General features: G+C 38.5%; 1 protein-coding gene across 2 annotated transcripts; it reads left to right on the top strand.

Moving 5' to 3' along the window:
* The first annotated feature begins 1,889 nt into the window (after positions 1 to 1,889).
* Positions 1,890 to 26,614, top strand: nexn (nexilin (F actin binding protein)). 2 transcript variants are annotated; one of them, XM_026928593.3, is made up of 15 exons: positions 1,890 to 2,089; positions 7,025 to 7,361; positions 7,607 to 7,798; positions 8,084 to 8,171; positions 8,285 to 8,433; positions 10,134 to 10,337; positions 10,474 to 10,650; positions 11,962 to 12,150; positions 13,494 to 13,688; positions 15,400 to 15,447; positions 16,955 to 17,149; positions 17,300 to 17,521; positions 18,665 to 18,853; positions 19,396 to 19,759; positions 25,593 to 26,614. In XM_026928593.3, the coding sequence occupies exons 2-15, from the start codon at positions 7,083 to 7,085 to the stop codon at positions 25,604 to 25,606; spliced, it is 2,505 nt and encodes an 834-aa protein (XP_026784394.3). In that variant the 5' UTR covers positions 1,890 to 2,089; positions 7,025 to 7,082; the 3' UTR covers positions 25,607 to 26,614. The 2 variants fall into 2 exon arrangements, with proteins under 2 accessions (XP_026784394.3, XP_026784395.3); XM_026928594.3 differs by lacking the exon at positions 15,400 to 15,447 and having other exon boundaries at positions 1,891 to 2,089.
* The last annotated feature ends 409 nt before the right edge of the window (positions 26,615 to 27,023 follow it).

Raw genomic sequence — 27,023 nt, 5'->3', positions numbered from 1 at the left:
ACACACACACACACACACATTGTGTTTATAGCTCAATCCTCAACACAGCAATTGATTATTTTTAGGTAAAAAATTAATTCCTTAACAAATCCAATACATTCAATCAACCAGTCAATCAATCAATCAATCAATTAATCAATAAATCAACACTTTCTGGTGCCAGCGATGAACTCATTCCAGTGTAAAACGCCCCCAAAACAATGAATCAATTAATTAATTAATTAGCTGACTGGTTAGTTAGCTAATTAATGAATCAACCAATAAATCAACCAAATAATTAACCAGTTAATATATTTATTAGTCTCCTGCGATGTTTATTTCTGAAGTTTTGATTAAACTCTACTAGCATTGAATCATTATGAGCTTGATAACTAACAGTTAGTATTATGTTGAATTTATTACGCTGAAGGAACTCATATAGTGTTGAATTTTCTAATATGGTGTTGAATTAACTTGGATAGTGTGAAATGAAATCTTACAGTTCCAGATTAACTCCTACAGTGTTGAATTCACTTCTGTGGTGTTGAATTATTTCTAATGGTTTTGAATTTACTCATTGTGTTCACTAATATATTGTATTCTCATTTAATTTTTTTAATATTTAATGTTTACTTTTAGGACATAAAATTAACACCTGTAGTGTTGAATTAACTCTGTAATGATTATGGTGTTAATGCTGAATGAACTTTCACAGTGTTAAATGAGCTCTTCACTTCTTATAGTGTTGAATTACTGTAATCACGATGCTAATTTATTTTTACAGTGTTAAACTCCTGCAGTGTTCAGTATGGTTGTATGGTGTTGAATTATCTCCTGCAGTGTTGGATTTAATTAGTGTCGACTTTAATCCTACAGTATTTAATTATTATAGTTATTATAACTGTTGAATTACCTCACATGATGTTGATTTAACACCTACAGTGTGTAATGGTGCTGAATTAACTTGTACAGTGTTGAATTATTTCTACTGGTGTTGAACTCCAACAGTGTTGAATTAACTCGTATGGTGTTGAAGTCTCTCATACAGTGTTGAATGAACTACTATGATGCCTAATTACCTTTTTACAGTGTTAAAATAATTTGTAAATTTTATAAATTAAATAAAATTGTAATGAATTTTTAAAATAATTGTTCTGCTGTGGATTGAACTCTTACAGTGTTGAATTAACTTGTACGGTATTGAAATAACTGTTTGTGTTTATTTAACTCGTATAGTGTTGAATTAACTCCATTTGTGTTTATTTAACTCGTATGGTGTTTACTTAACTCCATTTGTGTTTATTTAACTCGTATGGTGTTTACTTAACTCTCATTTGGATTGAATGAATTACTATGATGCTAAATAAACTGTACAGTGTTAAATCAAGTTAAGTTGTTCTGCTGTGGATTGAACTCTCGTATGGTGTTGAATTAAGTATCATTTGTATTGAATGCATTACTATGATGCTAAATTAACTTTACAGTGTTAAAATAATTAGTTAATTGTGCTGCTGTGGGTTGAACTCTCACAGTGCTGAATTAACTCGTATGGTGTTGAATTAAGTCTCACAGTGTTGAATGAATTACTCTGATGCTAAATTAACTGTACAGTGTTAAAATCAAGTTGAGTTGTTCTGGTGTTGGACGAACTCTTACAGTGTTGATTCCTGGAATGATAGAAACTCTGTGAAACTGTAGGTGTTTATTCAACACTAATTACTCAAGCACAAAAGTGGAGCTGATGTCTCTGCAGCCCCACAATGCTCAGCTACAGGACAGGGTTAGAGGAAACTGGGGGGGTAAAAAGGGCAGTCGTGTGTGTGTGTGTGTGTGTGGGGTGACAGCTGTGGAGTGGTGACGCGTGTGGAATGCGGTGGCCGGTATAACAGGGCTTTTATGGCCAGGGCAGGTCCGTCTGTAAGCCTCACTCATTCTCCTGTCAGTCAGAGTAACACACACACACACACACACTGACACAGACATACACGCTCACACACACACATACACACAGTGTGGAATTACGGATCCGGATCTCGCTGTGGACACCAGAACTTTTTTTTTTTGGAGAAAAGTTCTTATGAGAGTCAGGAAGAGGAGGAACTACAAACCGGTAGGTTTAATTATTGAATTTTTTTTAAAAAAATTTTAACGGTGTGAAAATGTAAAATTGTTGGATGTGTAGAAACGATTGCTAAAACTTCTGGAAATTTTATTTTTATTCATATCTAAATGGGAATAATCTCTCACAGCATTAATTATAATAAATTCAGGCTCCAAAAAACCAAAATTTTATTAATAATAAAATTTTATTCTATTTGCACATACTTTCTTTATATATTTTTAAATAATATTTTATATTATTATTGTTTTCTTCTTTCGGTCCCTGCTCTTATTTATTGAATTATAGTTTGCCTAATTTAGAATTTTATTTTTAGTTTTTATTTTTTTGGCTACATTTTGTTTCATTTTATTTTATTTATTGTACGGATGGTGTTTTATAAATTTCATAACCTGATATTATGTAGATATTAATTCTAAAATGACATGCTTAATTCACAATAATTCACAAAAGGAATGTGATTAAAAAAAAAAAAACCTACCTGTGTGTAAAGTTTATGGACGATGAATGAATTTAATAAAATAAATGAAAAGACTAAAATCTCAGATTCATTCAGAAATGGAGTGAATGAGCGACGGAGAAATGGACAACGTTGTCCATAAATAGGTGGCCATCATGGCGCGAGGCTAATCCGAGCTAAACATACCTTCCAGATTACATCTTTAAAAAAATATATGATGAATATATGAAGTCTTTGATGAAATAAACTTTATTTGCTATTTTCTCCTCTAAACAAAGACCTGCGAACATTACTACAATATACAATACTACCACTTTACTATTTAATAACATTTTATAATCATTTTTATAAGAAATGAACATTCAATAATAATCCACTTCATAATAATAGCTTTAATTCTGTACAGAGTGTGAAACTTGAGTTGTTCGCTATCAGAGACTCGTCAGTTATTCTGTCAGTATTCTGTCCTTTGGATGTTTTGTGTGTGTCATTATGACAGAGAAACAAGTAGAAATTACGTAGAAACTCTACATCAGTTGTTAGTTATAAAATAGAATTTAAAAAAAGTTTATGCTGAAAAAAATCAACAGAAATATAGTCCCAAAAAGTCATTTAAAAAAAAAAGTATAATGATATAAGCTGTGTGTGTGTGTGTGTGTGTGTGTGTGTTCACCCCCCCTCGATCTCACCACATAGCTGTCCTTAAAAATAGCCAGGAGTCACATGGACCCTCACCGACAGCGGTTAAATTTAGGATCTGCATATCGAGCTGTGATTTCGTCCTGCGGAGAACGTTCTAACGACGTTCTGTAAATCTGTTCGACAAGTTACTAGAAGGTTTAGTCATTAGCTTTACACAAACTACGCACCTACAATGTTGTGAAAACGTCTTATAATAGTTTGCATCACAACGAATCATTTCCAAAAAAATAACATCACGAAAATGTTTTTGTGTTAACGCTACTAAAACGTTGTGGGTTTATAAATGTTACGCAAAAATGTTCTCACAACGTCCAGAGAACTTTATAAAGATGACTGACATGCTGAAATTCTCTGTAAGGAGACGTTTATTTAACATTTGTGGAAGGAGTCTCCAGTGTCAGCGCTTTGTAACAGTCTTTAAGACGTACAGCTTTAAGGAAGACTTTAAGTTTTGCGACATCTTCAGGACAGGAGTTTACGCTTTGTGGTTTCTCGGTAACATGACAAGCTGCGTTTTTTTTTTGTCTTATTAACTTCAAGAGAGAGAAAAAAGAGAGGCTGGTGAGGGAACGAGAGTTTATAGCTGCTATAACGTAAGTGAGAACAGGAATTAACACGTTCCGTAACATTAAATGTATCTATAAACAGAATAAAAAAGTATAACGTGGTAAATGTTGGAAAATAGTTGTGGTGTAAGAGGAATAAAACACACGTGGATGTGCTGTTATAGGAAAATAATCAACTTCGGTGTGATAACAGTAGCAAAGTATTTTCCTATAAAAAGCAAACTATCATGACATCACATGTTGCAGGAATATTATTTTCAGAGCACAACATTACAGTTGTATTATTACAACTTAATATAGCATTATAATAATGTTCTTTATTAGTTGGAAATGGAACTGCTTCCTCATTTTCAGCCCTTCTGTAGTTTTTTTATTCACTGTTATATTATAAAAGACACAGAAACATAAGTATAGTTGTTGAAATTACGTCTAACTATTGTGTTGTGTTTGTGTATTTAATGATGTTTCCTTAAAAAAGATGTATCAGGACATTATGTTTTTGTCTAACACAATGCTGTAACACACTCTCTGTATCTGTATCTGTATGTGTATCTGTCTAGTGCTCTGTATTCTGTATATATCTGTATTTAAATTTAAACCAGAAGTGGGTGTGGCTTTGTGAATTCTGGCTTTGACAGCTTCTCAATCTCAGCTATATCACTCTAATTCATAACAGTTCTCTCTCTCAACTAGAGATGTGCACAGGACAGTTTTTTTTTTTTTAAAATTCCTTGCGATATTTTCTGCCGAAGTTATTTGCTACTATTTCTCAAAATATAAACAAACTAGTAGCATCATTTAAACCACCGTGACCCTAACCAGGCAGTTACTAAGGATGCTGTAACTGCATCTCGCAGCACTGCACCTTCTTGTTAATTAACGCTGTTAAATAACGGTAAGTAAAGTTGTAATCTTTGTTTGTCCCTAAGATAAACTTCTTATCTTACCACTCAATCACAGCCACACGTCACGCTCACGTGATGTTTTTTTGCATCCCGCGAATAACGTATTCATATTTGGTTATGTCCCTCGCCTAAATCAAGCTTTTATATCAGATTAATTACCTCACATCTTACAATATTACAGTGATATTACTAGAAATTTAGCTGTATTTGTCCCATCACGCACCATTTTGAAAATAGTTTCTTGTTAACACAGAGTAAGCTGAGAAGCATAGCTAGCTACACAACCTAGCAAGTTTGTTACACTCTCACCAAACACACACGACACTGTCATTCTTCCTGAAATGAACGTAGGAGGAGTGACAATACTTCAACATGTTCACGATGGTAATATTGGACATGGGGGGATAGTTTGGTGATAAAGGCCCTCTGGGGTGAAAACAGAGAAAACACAGCGTAGGTCTGTTGTAGGAAACTCATATTTCTCGGTGTGCTAGACTTTGCAGGTAAGATTTGTGTCTTTTTAGTGGTTTTAGTATCTTCACTCAAACTTACACAGCATCCCCTTTACCCAGTTTTAGTTGGTTAGCCAGGAACATTTGTGTTTGGTGGCTGATGTTTGCTTCTTTAGTTTTGCACTAGAGCTATGAGGCTAATGTTGTTGTTTCTGGTTTCAATCAACAAGTTAGCGAAAAGCTAGTCATGGCAGGAATTAATTTCAGGTGGAATGGGAAATAAGCTATTAATATAACCACAGAGTGATCTGTACAATTAAATTGAGAAGAGCAATGCACTTGTCAGACGATAATAGAAGCAAAGATGTTGTGAATTCGCTTTAAAATACTTAAGGCACAATCTACAGTCAACCAATCTGGCTATAATAAAAATGTCACTTTATCTTAGAAAACCAGATCTACGCTTCTTTTCCCTCCTGCACGCCATCGGTTTTCACCACGATATACCTGCGCTCAGAGTGGAGCTAGCCGGCTAGTAGCTTTCAAACAAAAACAGGATTATACGCATGATCGTGATTGGTTCATTCTTTTTCTGAACATAGCAGCTGGTAGCCAATAAAATGTGATTAAACACATTAAGGGGATTGTGATGTTTGTGTGATGTCTGGTGTGGTAAATATGGAGGAGTCGTAACGATGACTGTGTTGAACATCATTTCTGCAGTTCTGCGCAAACATGTTATTTGAGACGTGTATAATCATCTGCGTTGTGTAATCATCTCTGTCTTATGTTAACAACCTACAAATAAGCATTAGGAACTGTCATAAAATATTTCAGAGGGATTCAAACCTGAAATCCCCCCCATCTACACCTCTGAGTCATGGAAATCATTTCTATAAATACACGTCCAAATGTTCATATACTAGCTTCAAATGACATTGTTACACTCCGCCATGACTTTTTTAATTACATTAACTGGACAGTCATAAATTCAGACCCTGTACCAGGTGGTGTTGTGCTATTACTGGATTGTGAAAAGCTTGTCTTGCCACCCTCGTTAGAGTTTCTAACACTATAGGTTCTTTTCATTAGTTGGAACCAATGAAACCAGTCACAGAACCAATGTGTGTGTAGATCAAGTGTGTCAAACATATGGCTGGATAAAGTTTCTAATCTGTCCCATCAAACAAATTTAGAGTCTATGCTCTAAATTAAAATCATATTTTGGACTATAATCGAATGTACAGATTAGAAATAAAGATCTAGTCTCTCTCTAGTTATCTCTAGGGGGCAAAATGGAGCGATAGACTCAGGGCTGTAAACTCAGCTACGGGAAAAATATGCTAATGATGTAATTCTTCATTGGCAGGTCAAAATGATTGACACGTAATCCCAGTTAAGTCCATTTCAGCTCCAGGTTGTAAAATCTAGAAAAGTTCAAGGGGGGTGAATACTTATGCAAGAGTATGGTAAAACCATGATTTGGATTTTTTTTTTTTTGGTAATGATATTAATATGTCTTGTAGGTAATAGTATGTGTTCAAATTGTTTATGCATTCAGATAAATGTTGATCAATGAACACATTTAAGTGGAGTTGCTGGTCACTAAACTGATTTGGATCAAGTGTAATGTGGATCATTTGTGATATGGATCAAGTGTAATGCTTCCTGTTACATAAATTCAGTTTTACACCCTGGTATAGATGGTGGTACTTTCCCTAAAGTGTGATTAATATATTGGTGTGTCGAATTATGCTTCCTTAAATGTTCCACACACCGCTTTGCTTTGAGTTCTGTTGATTTGGGTCTCTCTCTTCTTCCTGCATGCTGCTTCATCACAGGCTTCATCTGAAGGATCTGTCTTTAGGCCTCGTCATCCTGTCTAGCAGAGACGCCAGAATGACCGACGTCATAAGCCTCGACAACACAAGGCACAAGAAAGACACGACACACCTAGCTAACAAGGAGAACCACAAGACTCAGGAGGAGAAAATGAAAGGCTTGACGGAGGAAAAAGAGACAAAGAAGACCGGCAGGGCGAAAAAGCGTGAAAGGCCACAGAAGAGCTCGGAGGCCGGCATCACTGAGGTGGCAAACATGAATGACGTCGGAATCTTGGAGGACGACTTGACGGAGAAGACAGGAGCCAACCTGACAGACGTCGCACTAAAACAAGAGGTATGGAGAATCTGATATCATCCACTTCCCCAAGAGTGGGAAGGTCTTTGATTGATCAGCGTAGAAATATAAAAAATATAAATTGGGGATTTCCAATAAATGTAATTGATATAAAATTGATATAAAGAGATGCTCTGGGTCAAGAGGATGCCCATTGGAGGTTCTTAAATGAATCAGATAGTCATGTTAGGTTCAAGCACGTCCTCCTTTGAACACCCATCAACCTGCTTGCTTTCTTCCCAAAGAGACTCCTCACGTCCAATAAACCAGTGCAGAAGAGCTACGTCCCAAAAACGGGCAAAGGAGACGTAAAGAGCAAGTTTGAGGCCATGCAGAAGGTCAGGGAGGAGAGGAACCGCATGAGGAGCGAGGAGGAGCAGAAGAAACGCAAGGATCAGTACATCAAAGAGCGAGAGCGGCTCCGCAAAAAGCAAATGGTCAGTATGTGAGCTTCAGTGTCAGCTCAAACAAGTGTGTATCCAAAAATTATGGACCAAAAACTAAACATTTTAGTATTCTAGAAATTATATATATTTAAAGACTTTGTGGCAGCCTTTGGTCATGTGACTATGGAAGGTCCAATCAGTTTCCCCGCTGCAGGCAGTACTTACAGGATTACCAGCCATTATGGTGTGATCACGGCGCAGGCCGTGTAAAAGCAGATGATCCCCCAGATAAACCCTTTCTAACCTCACAACAACCTGCTGTCTTATCCTCCGCAGATAAAAGAGCTACTTGCATCCAGCGACGAGGAGGAGGAGGAAGTACAACCGGTCAAGGTTGAGAAATCTTACGTCCCCAAGATCATCGGTGAGTCAGAAGACGAAACACAGACAGACACTGGCGTCCTGAAAGCGACCAAAATCCAAATCTACATCTTCTTTTAATCCTTAATCCTGTTTCTGCTCCCAATGTGTCCACAGGCAGCGTGAAGGGGAAGTTTGCTGAGATGGAGAAGCAGAGGCAGGAAGACCAGAGGAGGAAGACGGAGGAAGAGAGGAAGAAGCGCATCACTCAGGAGGCCTTGGAGAAGGCCAAGATTCAGAAGGAGTTAGCCAAGAAGGCGGAGAAGGTGAGTGAGCACTTGCTACGGGATATTTATTTATGGAAGGAGTCTCCAGTGTCAGCACTTTGTAACAGTCAGAGGGAAAGCTGTAACTGTAACTTTTCCGTATGAAGAGAGGAGTTTATCCTTTGTGGTTTCCTGTTAATATGGCAAGCTGTGTTTTTTTTTTGCCTTATTAACTTCAAGAGAGAGAAAAAAGAGAGGGAAGGAACGACTGTTTACAGCTGCTATAATAAATGTAACTATAAACAGATAAAAGGTATGACATGTCATTGGTTAATAAATAAAATACATAATAAATAGCTTGAGGTGGTAACAGTAGCTTCATCACACCACCATGTCATTGATTATTTTAAACCTATAACAATTTTATTCGTTATTTACAGCAATTATTTAAAGCAAAAACTGAAATAAAGACCAACAAAGCTCTCCATACCTTCTGTGTCTTTGGAGATATCATATCCAGTCGAAGAACCAGCTGGTGTGTTCATGTTAGCAAAATCAAGAATCACTTCAGAGTGCTAACACATGGTGTGTGGAGACAGTGGTTTAAAATAGAGCGTGGAATGTTGTGTTCTTTACTAGTGGAAGGGAAGTGTGTTAGACAGTGAGATCACCTTTAATTAAATCGGTATCAGCCAATAAATGTCATAAGCTTACATATGATTATTGATCAGAAATGAGAAAACATCCACATGCTTGTTTAAAAATAAACATGGCACTGACGAGGACCAATTGTCTCCATCGCTTCTGCCCCAGAGCTCTGATTGTAGAGGCTGTAAAACTGGCAGGTCCAGACGACATGTGACCAGCAACTGTTTCCCACACCGTCTAAAACGAGCCGTCAGCCACTTTTTTGGACTGAATTAGGTGCTGCTATCTGGGACTCGTGCAGAGCAAACAGAGGCAGCTGAGCCAGCGGAACGGCGAGGCCTTATCTACACCTCGTCTGTGTCTCTTTGTGTGTCAGAGAAAGTGTGTGTCAAAGCAGGATGCAGGAACATGTCAGTTCAGGCTTACAATTCAAAAATGAGATGGAGAAATCCTGAAATCGACCTCAATGTCCTGATCTTTTTTTTAATTTTTTATTTCGATTAAATGGTATCACATTTTCAGCTAACATTTGTCATCTCTTAACAGCTAACACCGGATATATGGACAGAAAAACAGAAAAAGCGTTAAAGTTGAAGATCTGGAGAAATACGGACACATTTTTAGACTTGTGTTGGTGAAAAATGATCCAGCTGATGATCAGATGATTAATTTTTTTCATTTCATGTTTATAATTCAAAACTGAGATGGAGAAATGCTGAAAAATCTGCTGATACTGAATGTTCTGCTCACACACCAGCTGCTTCTTTCCTTTAAACAGTAACACACAGGCTAATAGTCGTTGTCTCTTAATGGCTTAATAACTGGATTTGACTCAGTATCAACACAAAAAAAAAGACTTATAGAGGTATGGAGAAATATGGGGATGTTTTTGGATTTCTGTTAGCAAAAAAATCATGCAATCTTGGATGAAAACCTGTTTTATTTTTTTGACAACTGATAAAATAAGAACTCAAGTGCTTTACTTTACAAAGATCTCATGTGTTAAGTGTGTTCATGATGGGACGTTTCACACTACACCATTTAAAAACAATCTGATGTTAATCTTAATCATTTGATTTCACAACATTTGACTTCTGAACTTTATACCACAGGATGGAGACAACAGCGTCTTGGTGCAAGTCGTTCCAGCTAAAACACAGAAGCAACCTGGGAAGATTAAAATGAAGTTCGAGGACATGGAGAAGAGTCGAGAGGAGGAGATGAAAAGGAGGAACGAGGAGGAAAAGAAGAAGAGATATGATGAGAATCGGCACTCGTTCAGAGAGGCCAAGCGACGCTCCGTTTCCACAAACCAGGTCGGGAAGTTCAGATACGAACATGGTGGAGGTAGAAAGATGGATCAGTAACTGGAATAAAGACCAGAAAAGAGCACAGTGAAGCTTAATCAGAAACCAGGAATGCTGATTAATCTGATTTATTTTGGTTTTGCAGGATGATGAGGAGACCCAGAGGAAAGAGAAGGAGCGTGTGACTCCAGGAAAGCTGCGTCTGACGTTCGAGGAGCAGGAGAAGGAGAGGCAGGAGCAGCAGAGGAAGCAGGCCGAGGAGGAGGCCAGGAGGAGGCTCCAGGAGGAGAAGAAAGCTTTCGAGGAGGCCAAACTGGACATGGTACACACTTAACTCTACTTTCTAACCCCTTTTTCATCCATACTTATTCCTATAATTTATTATACATATTACTAAGAAATAAGCCACTCCGTGTCATGCTGTTATAGTAAAATAATCAATAACGAGGTGGTGTGATGAAGCGGAGTTAAGTTTAACACCTTGAAGTTTTCTTATAACGGCACATCTCCAAGGGTGTTATTCCGCTTATACCACAGCAATTTGCCATTGACTACAAATTTTATTTATTAAAAAACAAAACATACCTTTTTTTTTTATCTGTTTATAGTTACATTTAACGACTGCAAATCAAGTTAGTGCCTGTTATCAGACCTGAAACTCCTAATCCTGAGTCTCATGTGATGAAGGCTGCAGTGTTACAAAATGAACATTTCTTTAATAAAAAAAAAAAAAAAAAAAAACTGTTGTAATTATGTGTTTCTTACAGTCAAAAAATAAAAACTAAAAGTCGTAACACTGTAGGAGTGTTTATAAACATTACTTATATTTCAGCACTGTTGAATACTGGGTTCTGATTGGTCAGAAGGTGTTGGTTAATTTTCTATAGCAGCAGCTCTGACAGTAGTGCAGCTGCAAATCACAGGTTTATATTAATGCGCTCTTTCTAATGTGTCTAAGAGATTTGTACGGCAGATGCTCCACATAAACGGATAAAAAAAAATGCAGTCGTTGATGTGGTGAAGTTTTCTATAAGATGTTTATTTAACATTTATGGAAGGAGTCTCCAGTGTCAGCGCTTTGTAACAGTCAGAGGTAAAGCTGTAACTTTACGTTTTCCGCCATCTTCAGGACAGAGGCGTTTACGCTGCTTTTGCGGTTTCTCAGTAACGCGACAAGCTGCAGTTTTTTGTCTGGAAACGGAGAGGCTGGTGAAGGAAGACTATTTATAGCTGCTAAATCATAAGTGAAAACAGGAACGAACTTGTTTCATGGATGTTCAAGAACATGCAATGTAACTGTAAACAGATAAAAAGTATAACATGTTCTTTAATAAATAAAAATTGTAATCGTTGGCAAATTGCTGTAGTATAAGAGGAATAAAACACACCAGGACATGGTGTTATAGGAAAATAATCAACTTCAGGGTGGTAACAGTGACTCCTCTTCATCACACCTCTCTATTGTTGATTATTTTCCTATAACAGCACGACACGGAGTGTTTGATATCTTACATAAAAAGGTTCTCAGAACAAAGAGAACCTGATAGATTGAACATTCTTGTAAGAAAAAAAACTGTAACATTTAGAAAAACTAGAAAAACATATCTCTGGATTGTGTCTTATCGTGGTCCAGGCTCAGGACGATGAGGACGTGACCACCGAACAGGGCGAGAAGGAAGAGATCCGGCCGGGGAAACTGAGGCTCAGCTTCGAGGAGCTAGAACGACAGAGACTGGAGGATGAACACAAACGTGTCGAGGAAGAAAGGAAGAGACGCATCCTGGAGGAGAGGAAGGCGTTCGCCGACGCCAGGAAGAGCATGGTCAGCTCAGACACGGATTAAAAAAAATTCTTGTTTGACTATCCCATGGGTCCAGCATGTCTTTAGAAAGGGTACTCTGACTAAACATGCTAATATGGCTAAGAGTTAATGAAAGACGTTAGCTGAAATAGATCATGACAACATAAGGAGGCCTTAACATAAGGAGTAGCTACTTACTAAAGTCTTTAATTATTAGCATTCTTAATCACCTGTTTCTTTAAAAACATATTTCCACCATTATGGACCCCAAAATGGCTCTACAAAGAGAACAGCAACAAATCACTGGTTTATCGCTAGTCTAAATGTGTCATGTGTCATGCTTGAGTGTAAAATCTGTCCTTTAAAATCTGAAATTGTGCTAATTTCTCAAATGTCGATCCTGTTGTGCTAGCATGACTTAACAACTAGCCTATTACATAAATAGACTGAGCTAAAACTGTTAATAAAAAACATTAGCTACCACATAGCATGTTTTTTGCTAGCATGCTACATGGCAGTTATATTACTAGCATAAATGAATCAACTCTTGATTCCTTAGTGAAGTTAGCATTCGTGATCAAGTATACCTGTGAAGTCACGGACTTCTCGCTAGTTTGAAAACATCTTTTCAAATACACTTCCCATAATACAGTAACAAACCTGGGTTAAAAGTGAGTCTTAAGTAATCTATTTGTTCTAAATTGAAAATGTGTTAACCCAAATTTAACCATGAGGAGCTAGCATGGCTTTATTTTCTTAGCATAAAAGCCCAAACGGTTGATTCCTTAGTGTCAGTTAGCGTTTGTGATCGAGTATCTCTATTAAATCATTGACTTATCGCAAGGTTGAAAAGATATCTATGGATATACTGTACATAATACAGTAAAATACCTTATTTTATTGTTACAAGTGAGTCAAACATAATCATTTTGTATTCAAAATGTGTTAACAATTAGCCATGCTGAGCTAGCATGGCTTAACACCAGGTTTGGGCATTAGCATGCTAGCCTCAAGATCTCAGCTGGGCTCATCTCAACTGTCCCATCAGATTTCTAGTCTTTTGTGATCAGGAAGCTTCAGCTGGAGGTGAACAACGTTAGCATAAATTTGAGTTATTACTTGTTTACAAAGCTCTCAACAATTTGGCCCCTCAGTATCTGACACATTTACTCCCTCCAGATCTCTGAGATCTTGTGATCTTGGCTTACTTTCTGTTCCTTGGTTGTTTTTAAATGTGATTTATAAGTAAACATTGATTGATTGATTGATATTTCTTCTACAGATCATAGCTTTGAGCTTCTCAGGATCTCAGATGAAGAACATCCCCAGTTCACTAACACATCTTACGCCTTGTGTGTTCTCAGCATCTAGACGACGAAGACGACGTCCTGCTGGCTGCCATGAGCGTCGACGTCGGGGACACGCCAGGTAAACTGGCCATCAGCTTCGAGGACCTGGAGAGGCAGAGACGTGAGGAAGAGCAGAAGAGGAAGGAGGAAGAGGCCAAGCGTCGCCTGGAGGAGGAGAAGAAGCTGTTCGCGGAGGCTCGAAAGAACATGGTGAGGCAAGATGGCAAAATGCGGATGCTCCCTGCCAGATTAGCACGCGTCTGCTTGGCTCTGATAGTTAATATCAACTGAATATAAAATGGCCTCCATGCTTTTGGGGAGCCATTTTGGATTCGGTTATGGCGATAACCCTGAGCTAACACTCCTTCTGTCAGTTTTCACCAGCTGAACATTAGTTTCGATAATAATTCTGTCCAATCCAATACTGAAAGTATTTAACATAAAACTAAATACTACAGTAGGACTTCTGTATCCGCAGGGCAGGAGGTTCCAATCCCGGAAACCGCACGAGATTTCACCAGGTTACTCAGAATGGCGCTCAATTTAAATTATGAATGTTTACTGTATTTCTGGAATTTTCTATTTCATTTTTTCGGACTGCGGTCAACTGAAACCGTGGTAAGTGAAACAGCGGATACGGGGGTTTTACTGTATTTACAATACGAATGTAGTTGATTAAAATGGTCTTAAAGCACACAATGTTCCACAACATTAAACTGGTAAAAAGTATGACTTTGTGTCTTTCTTAAATATCTAAAAATATTATTTACGATCTATGCTATTTGTAGCCAGTTATCTAATTTTAGCCACTCTGTCTAGCCGCTTATCTCTCAGAATGCTAGCTTGCTACAGTACAGCTAGCTAAATTCAGCTGGTGTGACTGGCGACAAGGTTTTGTTTCTTTGTTCGATTCTCAAAACATTTAGTCAGGACACTTTTTACGTTATCATAGCTTCTAATTAATTTAGGAAATGGAAAACATGTCATGAATGCATGTTGAATGTATGCTTGCTAACCCGTATATCATCTGAGCACACAATACCGTCAATTTCCTGCTTACGCTAATATGAAGTATTTATTTATTTACTTATTTTAACCCTCGTGTTCTGTTCATTCCTTAGCAGTGAGTTTCCTGTTGGATTCTGCTGCATCTTTAATATGGCCATCATTATTTATTATAATATAAACTAGAGCAGAACGGATGGTTAAACACGAGGAAAGATCCCTAATCTGACTCACTGTCGCTAATAAATACAAATAGAATAAAAAAAATAAATAAAAGTAATGAAATACAGTACTGTGCAAAAGTCTTAGGCATGCTATTTTTTTTTTTTTAGTACAAACTTTGTTATAGATGTTTATTTTCTGACTTCTACATTATTGATTCAGTACAAAAACATTTTAGATTCCAAACATTAGTTTTCCAGCACAAAATGAAATGTTACAGAAAAATGTCTGTATGTCAGTAAAGAAAGCAGCAGATTCCATAAGAGACACTTTTCAGATAAAAACATAATGAAGGCTGCTGGGTTTCGCTGCAGAAATAAGAAGCGAGTCGACAGTCAAAGTCTCCAGAAGAACTGTGGCTGCTTCTGCAAGATGCTCAGTAACACTTCCAGCTCATTTCCTTATAAAACTGCACACACTGCACCTCAGATACTGCTTTATTTTAAAAAAGTGAAGGATCGTCACATTAAATACTGACTTTGTTTCATTTATTACTGTTTACTGCTCTTTATAGTATTATTTTAAATGTAGAAACATTTAGTTTCATTATTTTGAAGGTGTCTTTGCTCTACAGCATTTCTTTGCATGTGCCTAAGACTTCTGCTCAGTACTGTATATGAGTGTGTGCTCACATGGTGTGACGCGACGCTGCTGTGCTTCTCTGGTCTGCTTTTCTGAATTTTGTCTCTCGAAGAGCTCGTCCCAGGATCAGGGCGATGCGGCGGCGCTCGAGGCAGGAGAAGTAAGGCACTTTTTATCAAACGTACAATTCAGATTTATTTAACAGTTGAAGGATAGCAGACAAAACGAATGTGTAAATAACGTGCTGTTGTCATGGTTACCGAATCTCATAAATATGACATCTGAGTAAATAAGTAATAGATCCTGACGCAAGTCTGTTTGATTGGACAGTAAAAAAAAAACCAATTTCTATAATGTTTCTATTCTATTCTATTCTATTCTATTCAGTTGTACTCTATTCTATTCTAATATGTTCTATTCTATTTAGTTGTTCTCTATTCTATTCTATTCTATTCTATTCTATTCAGTTGTACTCTATTCTATTCTAATATGTTCTATTCTATTTAGTTGTTCTATATTCTATTCTATTCTATTCAGTTGTACTCTATTCTATTCTAATATGTTCTATTCTATTTAGTTGTTCTATATTCTATTCTTTTCTATTCAGTTGTACTCTATTCTATTCTAATATGTTCTATTATATTTAGTTGTTCTCTATTCTATTCTATTCTATTATTTTCAGCTCTATTTAGTTGTTCTCCATTCTATTCTATTTCTATTCTTTTTTGCTGTTTTCTATCCTCTCTTATTGAATTATCTTCCTGTCCATGCTATTTACTTCTATTTTATTTTATTCTATTTGGTTACATTCTATTCTCTTCGTTAAATTCTATTCACATCTATGCTATTTAGTGCTATTGTTTTTTTTACTTCTATTAGAGTCCATTTAAGTTTATTCTATATATTGTATTCCATTCTCATATATTTCTATTCAGTTCTATTTGATTCCATTTCATTCTATTCTATTTAGTTGTGCTCCTTTCTATTTAATTCTGTTCTTTTTAGCTGCATTTGATTCTCTTTTATTGAATTATATTCCAGTCTATGCTATTTAGTTCTATGTTATTCTATTGTACTTAGTTTTATTCAGTTCTCATAAATTTGGATTATACTCTATTCTATTTAGTTCAATTCTACCAAAATTATTTCCATTTTATTCTCATTAGTTGCATTGTATTTCATTGTATTGTATTTAGTTTTATTCCATTTTATTGTCCTCTGATGAATTAAATCCTATTGGTTTGTACTCTATTCTATTAAGGTGTTCTCTTCTATTGGAATTCTATTGCTTTACTATTTGGCTGTATTATATTCTGCTCTATGGAGTCTATATTTGTAATCTGCACACCAGTATAGAGCATGTGTGATATTAAATAGCATAAATAACACTGTAATGTATTTTCATGCTCATGGCTGTGATTGTGTCTGATGCTGCTTACTAAAGTGACTAAAGCAGTGACTGCTGTGTTTTTACATGCGGGAGATAATTATAAAGATGTGATATATCATGAAATATCAAAATGTCAGACATGTTTGGTGTCCGATGTTCGCATCTTTTGCTTTGAGAGTTATATATAAAAGCGCAAGACTTTAGTTTATTAACGTTACATTACTCGACCCTGAGCTGCTCGTACTTATAATCCACACGTCACTGTATTTCCCTGCAGGTGCAGGATGAGGACGACACCCTGGTGAGGACGGCGTCGCAGGAAGCAATGCATCCTGGGAAACTGGAGATCAATTTCGAGGAGATGATGAAGATGAAAGAGGAGGAGGAGCGGAAAAATAAGGAGGAAGCACGGCGTAAGAAGATGGAGATGGAGAAGAAGGAGTTCGAGCAACTGCGTCAGGAGATGGGCGAGGTAAACATCAATCTTATTCTTCTTACTGTTCATGTAAACACACTAAGTGTTAGAAGTGTGTGTGATGTATGAAGTGATGCATCATATGAACTCCAGTGTCCACTCCAACTAATTCTGTGGTGTGTGTGTGTGTGTGTGTGTGTGTCTCAGGAGGAGATCAACGAGACGACGGAGGTGGTGAGCTCTGAGTATGAGGAGCTGACAAAACTGAAGAGAACCGGCTCCATCCAGGCCAAGAACCTGAAAGTGAAGTTTGAGAAGATCAAGCAGCTCACGGAGGAGGAGATCCAGAGGAAGATCGAAGAGGAGAGAGCGAGGAGGAAAGCCATCGATGAGGAGATCAAAGAGAGGGAAGCGGAGCGCTGCGTGGAGGTACGAGCCACAAACGTGACAAATCCAGGTTTATTATTTCTTTCCTGTGTATATGGTGCGATGAAAATATCGAGCTTCAGGATTATAACACACAATACACACAGCTACAAAAGCAAACTGTGTGACTAATGTAACACAATGTAGAAGTGGAAAACTAGAGAAAGGTTTCCAAAAAAAAAACAACAAGAACTTTTTCAGCAACCCAGGAACTTTTTTTTTTTTATCAGGAACATAGGAACTTTTTTCAGAAGTCCAAGAACTTTTTTCAGAACCTGTTCATGAACGCTCAAACTTTTTCAGAAACCCAGAAGCTTTTTTTTTTTTTTTTTTAATCAACAAACCTTTCACAATCCCAGTATTTTTTTCAGAAAACCAGAAAACTTTTTTACCCAGAAACCTATGAACCTTTTTGGTAACCCAGGAATTTTATTAGAAACCCAGGACATTTTTCAGAGGCTCAGGAACTTTTTTAGAAACAGAAACTTTTTTCAGCACCCCAGGAACCTTTTTAAAAATAAAGGATTTTTGTCAGAAATCCAGTAAAAATTTCAGAAACCCGAAAGCTTTTTTTCTCCCAAAAATCCACAAACCTTCAGAAACCAGTAACTTTTTTTTCAGAAAAGTTTTTCAGAAACGCTTTCAAAAAACCCAGGAACGTTTTCAGAAACCCAGGAACCTTTATAAAAACCACATATCTTTTTTCCAGCAATCCAGAAACTTTTTTTTTCAGAAACCCAGAAACTTTTTCAGAGACTCAGTAAATTTTTTTGGAACTCCAGGACCTTTTTTCCAGGAGACGCGAAAACCTTTTGCAGACCCGACAGACAGTGTGGGAAAACAAGCGTGTGGTTCTAGTTGTATAGAGAATTAGATTTAGTTTCTTGAAGTAGGAAGGAGGTTCTGAAAGAGGTCCTGCATGATGAAATGATATAACCACCACACAGTCTGGGACAGTTTATGCTGGTCACGGTTTCTCCAGGACGATGTTAATGTAGAACAGGAACTTGTTCAGAAGCTGTCACGTTCTTGTTTTGAATATTTCCAGAACTTCTTATTTCCTCCAAAAGTTTAGGAACCTTGGTGGAAATGTGTCTGTTGTTTTGTTTGTTATGTATATTGATGTGTGGTTTTTCTTCCCTGCAGGACGAGGACGAGGACTTGAAGGGCGCTGTGAAGGTGGAGGACGCGCCGTTCAGGCAGAAAGTGGACATGCGCGCACGGTTCGAGCAGATGGCCAAAGCGCGTGAGGAGGAGGAGAAGAGGAGGATCGAAGAGCAGAAGCTCCAGAGGATGCAGTTCGAGCAGCAGGAAATCGACGCTGCTCTCCAAAAAGTAAAACTCTCGTGGGACGCTTTGTTTAAGAGCTAACTGTTGGATGTTTCCGCATGAAGAGGGGAAGATTCCATGTCATGCTTAATTCCGAAATGAAATCTGATGGTTTGAACTAAAAGGGTTGTGTTATCTGTGGGGAGCATGCTTGTGTGGAAGGCTGCATGTGCTTTAGTGTTTTGTGTGTTTTACCCACAGATTAATTAGTGAGTTTGCGGCAAAATAGATGCACGGATCATATGAGAGAAAAAAGTACATTTTCTACACAATAGTGTGAATGATATTTTTAGCCCAACCCCAAACTTATTCATCTCTCTGCTAGCATTCAGTCCAGCTCAGAGTTAACTTCGAGATCCTCCTGAAGCTCATGAAAGAAACCAGTCTGGAATATTAATAACTATTAATCCAGATCCAACTGAAACAAAACCCCTAATGATACTGTGTGTGTTACATCCCTTTTAATGCATGATGGATCTGCATGCACGCTTTGGACTTTGGAATATTCTCCATAGACCCTGAAACGTGTTGTGGTATATGTGTGTCAGAAAAGGGAGGATGAAGATGAAGAGGAAGGCAGCGTTGTGAACGGCTCGGCAGCCTACGACGAGGAGGACGATCACGGCCAGTCGGGCGCTCCGTGGTTCAAAAAGCCCCTGAAGAACCAGACGGTGGTGGACTCTGAGCCTGTGCGCTTCACGGTTAAGATCACGGGCGAGCCCAAGCCTGAGGTGACGTGGTGGTTCGAGGGTGAGCTGCTGCAGGACTGCGAGGACTATCAGTACATCGAGCGCGGCGAGACCTACTGCCTCTACCTGCCCGAGACCTTCCCTGAGGACGAGGGCGAGTACATGTGCAAGGCTGTGAACAGCCGCGGCACTGCCGCCAGCACGTGTATCCTCACTATCGAAAGTAAGCCGCCGCCGCTGTCACGCCCCATTAACCAGCGCATGCCAGTTCTCCTTCTCCTCCTGCTACTAACTCCAAATAAACTGCATTCCCCTTTATCCTCTTCTGTAGTGATGGGTGTTCTGAATCACTTCACTTATTCAGTTCTCTTAAAGAATCTGAGCAGATACATATTAACCACATTCTCCTTATCGTTTTATATTCCGTATTATTACTTATGTAATAATAATAATTACAAAAGCCACGTTTACAATTTCCAACCCAGTTTTATATTTGTATATCTAATATTACATATCAGATAACTACACCATCTGTCTCGCACTGAGATAAAATACATCTTCACACATAATCATCTGTCTGATGAATGAAAGATACAGTTAAAGAAGCCACTGATTCAATACTGCATGAGTTATAAGTTTATAATGTAATACAGCATGTTTTCAGTACTGTGAGAGATACAGGCCACGCCTCCCTCAGTGAGACTGATAGACACAGGGCCACTCCTCCTTCACTGGGAGTAGCAGGCAAAGTGTTCACTTCTGTCTTTCTAGAGGCCACACCTCTGTATTTCTAGCAGCCACACCTCTATCTTTCTAGAAGCCACACCTCTATCTTTCTAGAGGTCACATCTCTATCTTTCTAGAGGCCACACCTCTATATTTCTAGAAGCCACACCTCTATATTTCTAGAAGCCACACCTCTATATTTCTAGAGGCCACACCTCTATATTTCTAGAAGCCACACCTCTATATTTCTAGAAGCCACACCTCTATCTTTCTAGAAGCCACACCTCTATCTTTCTAGAGGCCACACCTCTATCTTTCTAGCAGCCACACCTCTGTATTTCTAGCAGCCACACCTCTGTCTTTCTAGAAGCCACACCTCTATCTTTCTAGAGGCCACACCTCTATCTTTCTAGAGGCCACACCTCTATATTTCTAGAAGCCACACCTCTATATTTCTAGAAGCCACACCTCTATCTTTCTAGAGGTCACATCTCTATCTTTCTAGAAGCCACACCTCTGTCTTTCTAGAGACCACACCTCTATATTTCTAGAAGCCACACCTCTATCTTTCTAGAGGCCACATCTCTGTATTTCTAGCAGCCACATCTCTATCTTTCTAGCAGCCACATCTCTATCTTTCTAGAAGCCACACCTCTGTCTTTCTAGAGGCCACACCTCTGTCTTTCTAGAAGCCACACCTCTATCTTTCTAGAAGCCACACCTCTATCTTTCTAGAGGCCACACCTCTTTATTTCTAGAAGCCACACCTCTGTCTTTCTAGAGGTCACATCTCTATCTTTCTAGAAGCCACACCTCTGTCTTTCTAGAAGCCACACCTCTGTCTTTCTAGAAGCCACACCTCTGTCTTTCTAGAGGCCACACCTCTTTATTTCTAGAAGCCACACCTCTGTCTTTCTAGAGGTCACATCTCTATCTTTCTAGAAGCCACACCTCTGTCTTTCTAGAAGCCACACCTCTGTCTTTCTAGAAGCCACACCTCTATATTTCTAGCAGCCACACCTCTATCTTTCTAGAAGCCACACCTCTATCTTTCTAGAGGCCACACCTCTATCTTTCTAGCAGCCACACCTCTGTCTTTCTAGAGGCCACATCTCTATCTTTCTAGAAGCCACACCTCTGTATTTCTAGAAGCCACACCTCTATCTTTCTAGAGGCCACACCTCTTTATTTCTAGAAGCCACACCTCTGTCTTTCTAGAGGTCACATCTCTATCTTTCTAAAAGCCACACCTCTGTCTTTCTAGAGGCCACACCTCTGTCTTTCTAGAAGCCACACCTCTGTCTTTCTAGAAGCCACACCTCTATCTTTCTAGAAGCCACACCTCTGTCTTTCTAGAAGCCACACCTCTATATTTCTAGCAGCCACACCTCTATCTTTCTAGAAGCCACACCTCTATCTTTCTAGAGGCCACACCTCTATATTTCTAGCAGCCACACCTCTATCTTTCTAGAGGCCACACCTCTTTATTTCTAGAAGCCACACCTCTGTCTTTCTAGAGGTCACATCTCTATCTTTCTAGAAGCCACACCTCTGTCTTTCTAGAAGCCACACCTCTGTCTTTCTAGAAGCCACACCTCTGTCTTTCTAGAAGCCACACCTCTATCTTTCTAGAGGCCACACCTCTTTATTTCTAGAAGCCACACCTCTGTCTTTCTAGAGGTCACATCTCTATCTTTCTAGAAGCCACACCTCTGTCTTTCTAGAGACCACACCTCTATATTTCTAGAAGCCACACCTCTATCTTTCTAGAGGCCACATCTCTGTATTTCTAGCAGCCACATCTCTATCTTTCTAGCAGCCACATCTCTATCTTTCTAGAAGCCACACCTCTGTCTTTCTAGAGGCCACACCTCTGTCTTTCTAGAAGCCACACCTCTATCTTTCTAGAAGCCACACCTCTATCTTTCTAGAGGCCACACCTCTTTATTTCTAGAAGCCACACCTCTGTCTTTCTAGAGGTCACATCTCTATCTTTCTAGAAGCCACACCTCTGTCTTTCTAGAAGCCACACCTCTGTCTTTCTAGAAGCCACACCTCTGTCTTTCTAGAGGCCACACCTCTTTATTTCTAGAAGCCACACCTCTGTCTTTCTAGAGGTCACATCTCTATCTTTCTAGAAGCCACACCTCTGTCTTTCTAGAAGCCACACCTCTGTCTTTCTAGAAGCCACACCTCTATATTTCTAGCAGCCACACCTCTATCTTTCTAGAAGCCACACCTCTATCTTTCTAGAGGCCACACCTCTATCTTTCTAGCAGCCACACCTCTGTCTTTCTAGAGGCCACATCTCTATCTTTCTAGAAGCCACACCTCTGTATTTCTAGAAGCCACACCTCTATCTTTCTAGAGGCCACACCTCTTTATTTCTAGAAGCCACACCTCTGTCTTTCTAGAGGTCACATCTCTATCTTTCTAAAAGCCACACCTCTGTCTTTCTAGAGGCCACACCTCTGTCTTTCTAGAAGCCACACCTCTGTCTTTCTAGAAGCCACACCTCTATCTTTCTAGAAGCCACACCTCTGTCTTTCTAGAAGCCACACCTCTATATTTCTAGCAGCCACACCTCTATCTTTCTAGAAGCCACACCTCTATCTTTCTAGAGGCCACACCTCTATATTTCTAGCAGCCACACCTCTATCTTTCTAGAGGCCACACCTCTTTATTTCTAGAAGCCACACCTCTGTCTTTCTAGAGGTCACATCTCTATCTTTCTAGAAGCCACACCTCTGTCTTTCTAGAAGCCACACCTCTGTCTTTCTAGAAGCCACACCTCTGTCTTTCTAGAAGCCACACCTCTATCTTTCTAGAGGCCACACCTCTTTATTTCTAGAAGCCACACCTCTGTCTTTCTAGAGGTCACATCTCTATCTTTCTAGAAGCCACACCTCTGTCTTTCTAGAGGCCACACCTCTGTCTTTCTAGAAGCCACACCTCTGTCTTTCTAGAAGCCACACCTCTATCTTTCTAGAAGCCACACCTCTGTCTTTCTAGAAGCCACACCTCTATATTTCTAGCAGCCACACCTCTATCTTTCTAGAAGCCACACCTCTATCTTTCTAGAGGCCACACCTCTATATTTCTAGAAGCCACACCTCTATCTTTCTAGAGGCCACACCTCTATCTTTCTAGAAGCCACACCTCTATCTTTCTAGAGGCCACACCTCTATATTTCTAGAAGCCACACCTCTATCTTTCTAGAGGCCACACCTCTATCTTTCTAGAAGCCACACCTCTGTATTTCTAGAAGCCACACCTCTATCTTTCTAGAGGCCACACCTCCGTATTTCTAGAAGCCACACCTCTATCTTTCTAGCAGCCACACCTCTGTCTTTCTAGAAGCCACACCTCTATCTTTCTAGAGGCCACACCTCCGTATTTCTAGAAGCCACACCTCTATATTTCTAGCAGCCACACCTCTATCTTTCTAGAAGCCACACCTCTATCTTTCTAGAGGCCACACCTCCATATTTCTAGAAGCCACACCTCTATCTTTCTAGAGGCCACACCTCTATATTTCTAGAAGCCACACCTCTATCTTTCTAGCAGCCACACCTCTTTATTTCTAGAAGCCACACCTCTATCTTTCTAGAGGCCACACCTCTATCTTTCTAGAAGCCACACCTCTATCTTTCTAGAAGCCACACCTCCATATTTCTAGAAGCCACACCTCTATCTTTCTAGAGGCCACACCTCTATATTTCTAGAAGCCACACCTCTATCTTTCTAGCAGCCACACCTCTTTATTTCTAGAAGCCACACCTCTATCTTTCTAGAGGCCACACCTCTATCTTTCTAGAAGCCACACCTCTATCTTTCTAGAGGCCACACCTCTATCTTTCTAGCAGCCACACCTCTATATTTCTAGCAGCCACACCTCTATCTTTCTAGAAGCCACACCTCTGTATTTCTAGAAGCCACACCTCTATCTTTCTAGAGGCCACACCTCTGTATTTCTAGAAGCCACACCTCTATCTTTCTAGAGGCCACACCTCTTTATTTCTAGAAGCCACACCTCTATCTTTCTAGAAGCCACACCTCTATCTTTCTAGAAGCCACACCTCTATCTTTCTAGAGGCCACACCTCTTTATTTCTAGAAGCCACACCTCTATCTTTCTAGCAGCCACACCTCTGTCTTTCTAGCAGCCACACCTCTATCTTTCTAGAAGCCACACCTCTGTCTTTCTAGCAGCCACACCTCTGTCTTTCTAGAAGCCACACCTCTATCTTTCTAGAGGCCACACCTCTATCTTTCTAGCAGCCACACCTCTGTATTTCTAGCAGCCACACCTCTATCTTTCTAGAGGCCACACCTCTGTATTTCTATCAGCCACACCTCTATCTTTCTAGAGGCCACACCTCTATCTTTCTAGCAGCCACACCTCTGTCTTTCTAGAAGCCACACCTCTTTATTTCTAGCAGCCACACCTTTTCAGCTAACCAACTTTTTGTGAATTGAAACATCATTATGTAATGACAGCAGAATTTTTTCTTCACTAACAAATTTTCACCTAATGCTAACATTAGCTACTTCACTAACACTTAAGCCAGCTTGCTAAATTTGCTAAGTTAATATAAGCTAATTAACCACTGTTAGTTTGCTAACACATAAATGTGATGACAGCAACCTTTTTTTCATGTAATTTCTCTTGTCAGCAAATTTTGAAATGTTGATTAGCACTGAACTGTTTCTATATCGTATTCAGAGTTGAGTTCTCAGTGAGGTTTTAATAATGAAATTGTGTACAACGGTATTCAGTCCTCAGACGTAACTCCTGACTTCAGTTACGAAAAAAGTTACGAAGAAGAAAAAAAATGCTATTTACTTCTTCAGTCCATATTTTCTATCCCTGACTTTTTTTTGTGCAGGCTTAAAGGTGAGCGGTTATATTTAAAGGCTGGGAGGCAAGTCTAATAATCTGAGTTAATAACTGATTATTTTAATAATCTTAATAAAGAGCCCAATAAAATCCACTTAAGCAGCCGCATAACCCAACTCTGAATACTCAGAACTTTCCCTGCATAACTATTAACATAACATTTGGGAAAAAAAGTCCTTAGTCCTTAGTGCTTGTTTTATCTGTAGACGAATTTTTTTTTTTTATGATTGGTCTGTGTTTATGAATCAATTCTCCTGATGACTCACATAAAGGAGTCATTTATAAAGAACGAATCATTTATGAATCATCCATCACTACTCATCTAGTTTTTTTTTCATCTACCTCATGATCATGACTCTGTCTCTCTCTCTCTGTCTGTCTCTCTCTCTCTCCTTCTCTCTCTCTCTCTCTCTCTCTCTCTCTCTCTCCAGCTGAGGACTACTGACATGCCCCATCGCTCTCTCTCTCCAGAACTTTCCCTGTATTTTTCATGTCTTTATTCTTTTTTAAAAATGTTCATATCTCATGGTAGGGCCAAACATTCTTCTTCAGAGGAGGAAAGCAGCCTGTGTATGCGTGTGTGTGTGTTTTTTTTTCACCATTCCTCCAAAGAATCTGCTCAAAGTTGAAGTGAAAGATGTGTAGTTTACATGCGAAAGCTGGCCTCGCTGTCAGAAGGAAGATTTTCAGTGAATTTGTGCCAAAAACAGACACACAGTTTCCATGAGTTGTTAATACGTACAGTACACTTCAATTTGAAAAGATTTATGGCTTGAATAACACAACAGGGTCAACTGCTGTTTCTACTTTACGGAGGAATGAAAGAAGTCGACTGTTTAAGAGAATCGTTCTCTCAGAAATCAAAATAATCTTGAAAAAGACAAAATCTGAAAAACTATAAAACTTGTCATGTTACCGAAAAACAGCAACGCGTAAACAGCTTTACCTCTGACTGTTACAAAGCACTGACACTGGAGACTCCTTCCATAAATGTTACATAAACATCACCTTACAGAAAACTTCACCACATCAACGATTTTTTGCAGAGTAAAAACCCCTGTGAATGAGCTGTTACTATAGAAACGATAACGTATCAGAACGAGCGCGTTAATATAAACCTGCACTACTGTCAGAGCTGCTGTTCCAGAGAATTAATCAACAGCCATACGAGTCATTAGCTGACTGATTTCTGAGTGATCTGTTCCTTTATCAATTGTTTATTTTTCTTAAACGATGCCGCAGCAGCAGATTTCCTCCTCTCTGTGGTTTAAAGTTGCTCATTTGATGAATTGTTCACATTTTCATGAGGCCATGTGTTTTTATGTTGAATTAAAGACTATCGTGATTACGCATAAACACTCTGCTGAGGTTTGCATACAGTGAGTTTAGGATAGAAATATTTAAAAAGATATTTGTGATATTTAACCTTTTAATAAAATGAATAAAAACTAAACCGTTGTGTGTCATTATTTTTGGCATCATTAATGACCTGATCTTCAATAAAAGAACAACAAAAGTTTCTGGGGTTTAAACAAGTTACAGTGTTTAATTTAGAAATACAAAATATTAATATACAAATGTAATAATTAATGTATTTACCAAGAATAATTCCAAACAAGATGAAAAAATATATAAAAATTAAAAAAAAAATTATATATGCCTTACTTTTATGTAAAGAACCAAATCAAAATGTCTGCTTGGAGAATTTTCTTGGTAATGATGTACATTTAAATTTAGAAATAATGTTACCTTAATTGGTTTTCTCAGAATAATGTAAGATAATAATATATATTTTTGTTTATTTATATTATGTTTGAATTAATATGGAACATTTCAGTTTTAACGTCTTATTAAAAAACGAA

The sequence above is a fragment of the Pangasianodon hypophthalmus genome, chromosome 8, assembly GCF_027358585.1.
Source record: "Pangasianodon hypophthalmus isolate fPanHyp1 chromosome 8, fPanHyp1.pri, whole genome shotgun sequence".
In the NCBI taxonomy this organism is placed as follows: Eukaryota; Metazoa; Chordata; class Actinopteri; order Siluriformes; family Pangasiidae; genus Pangasianodon; species Pangasianodon hypophthalmus.
The sequence above is the reverse complement of the archived record's forward strand: the minus strand, read 5'-3'. Positions and strand labels throughout refer to the sequence as shown.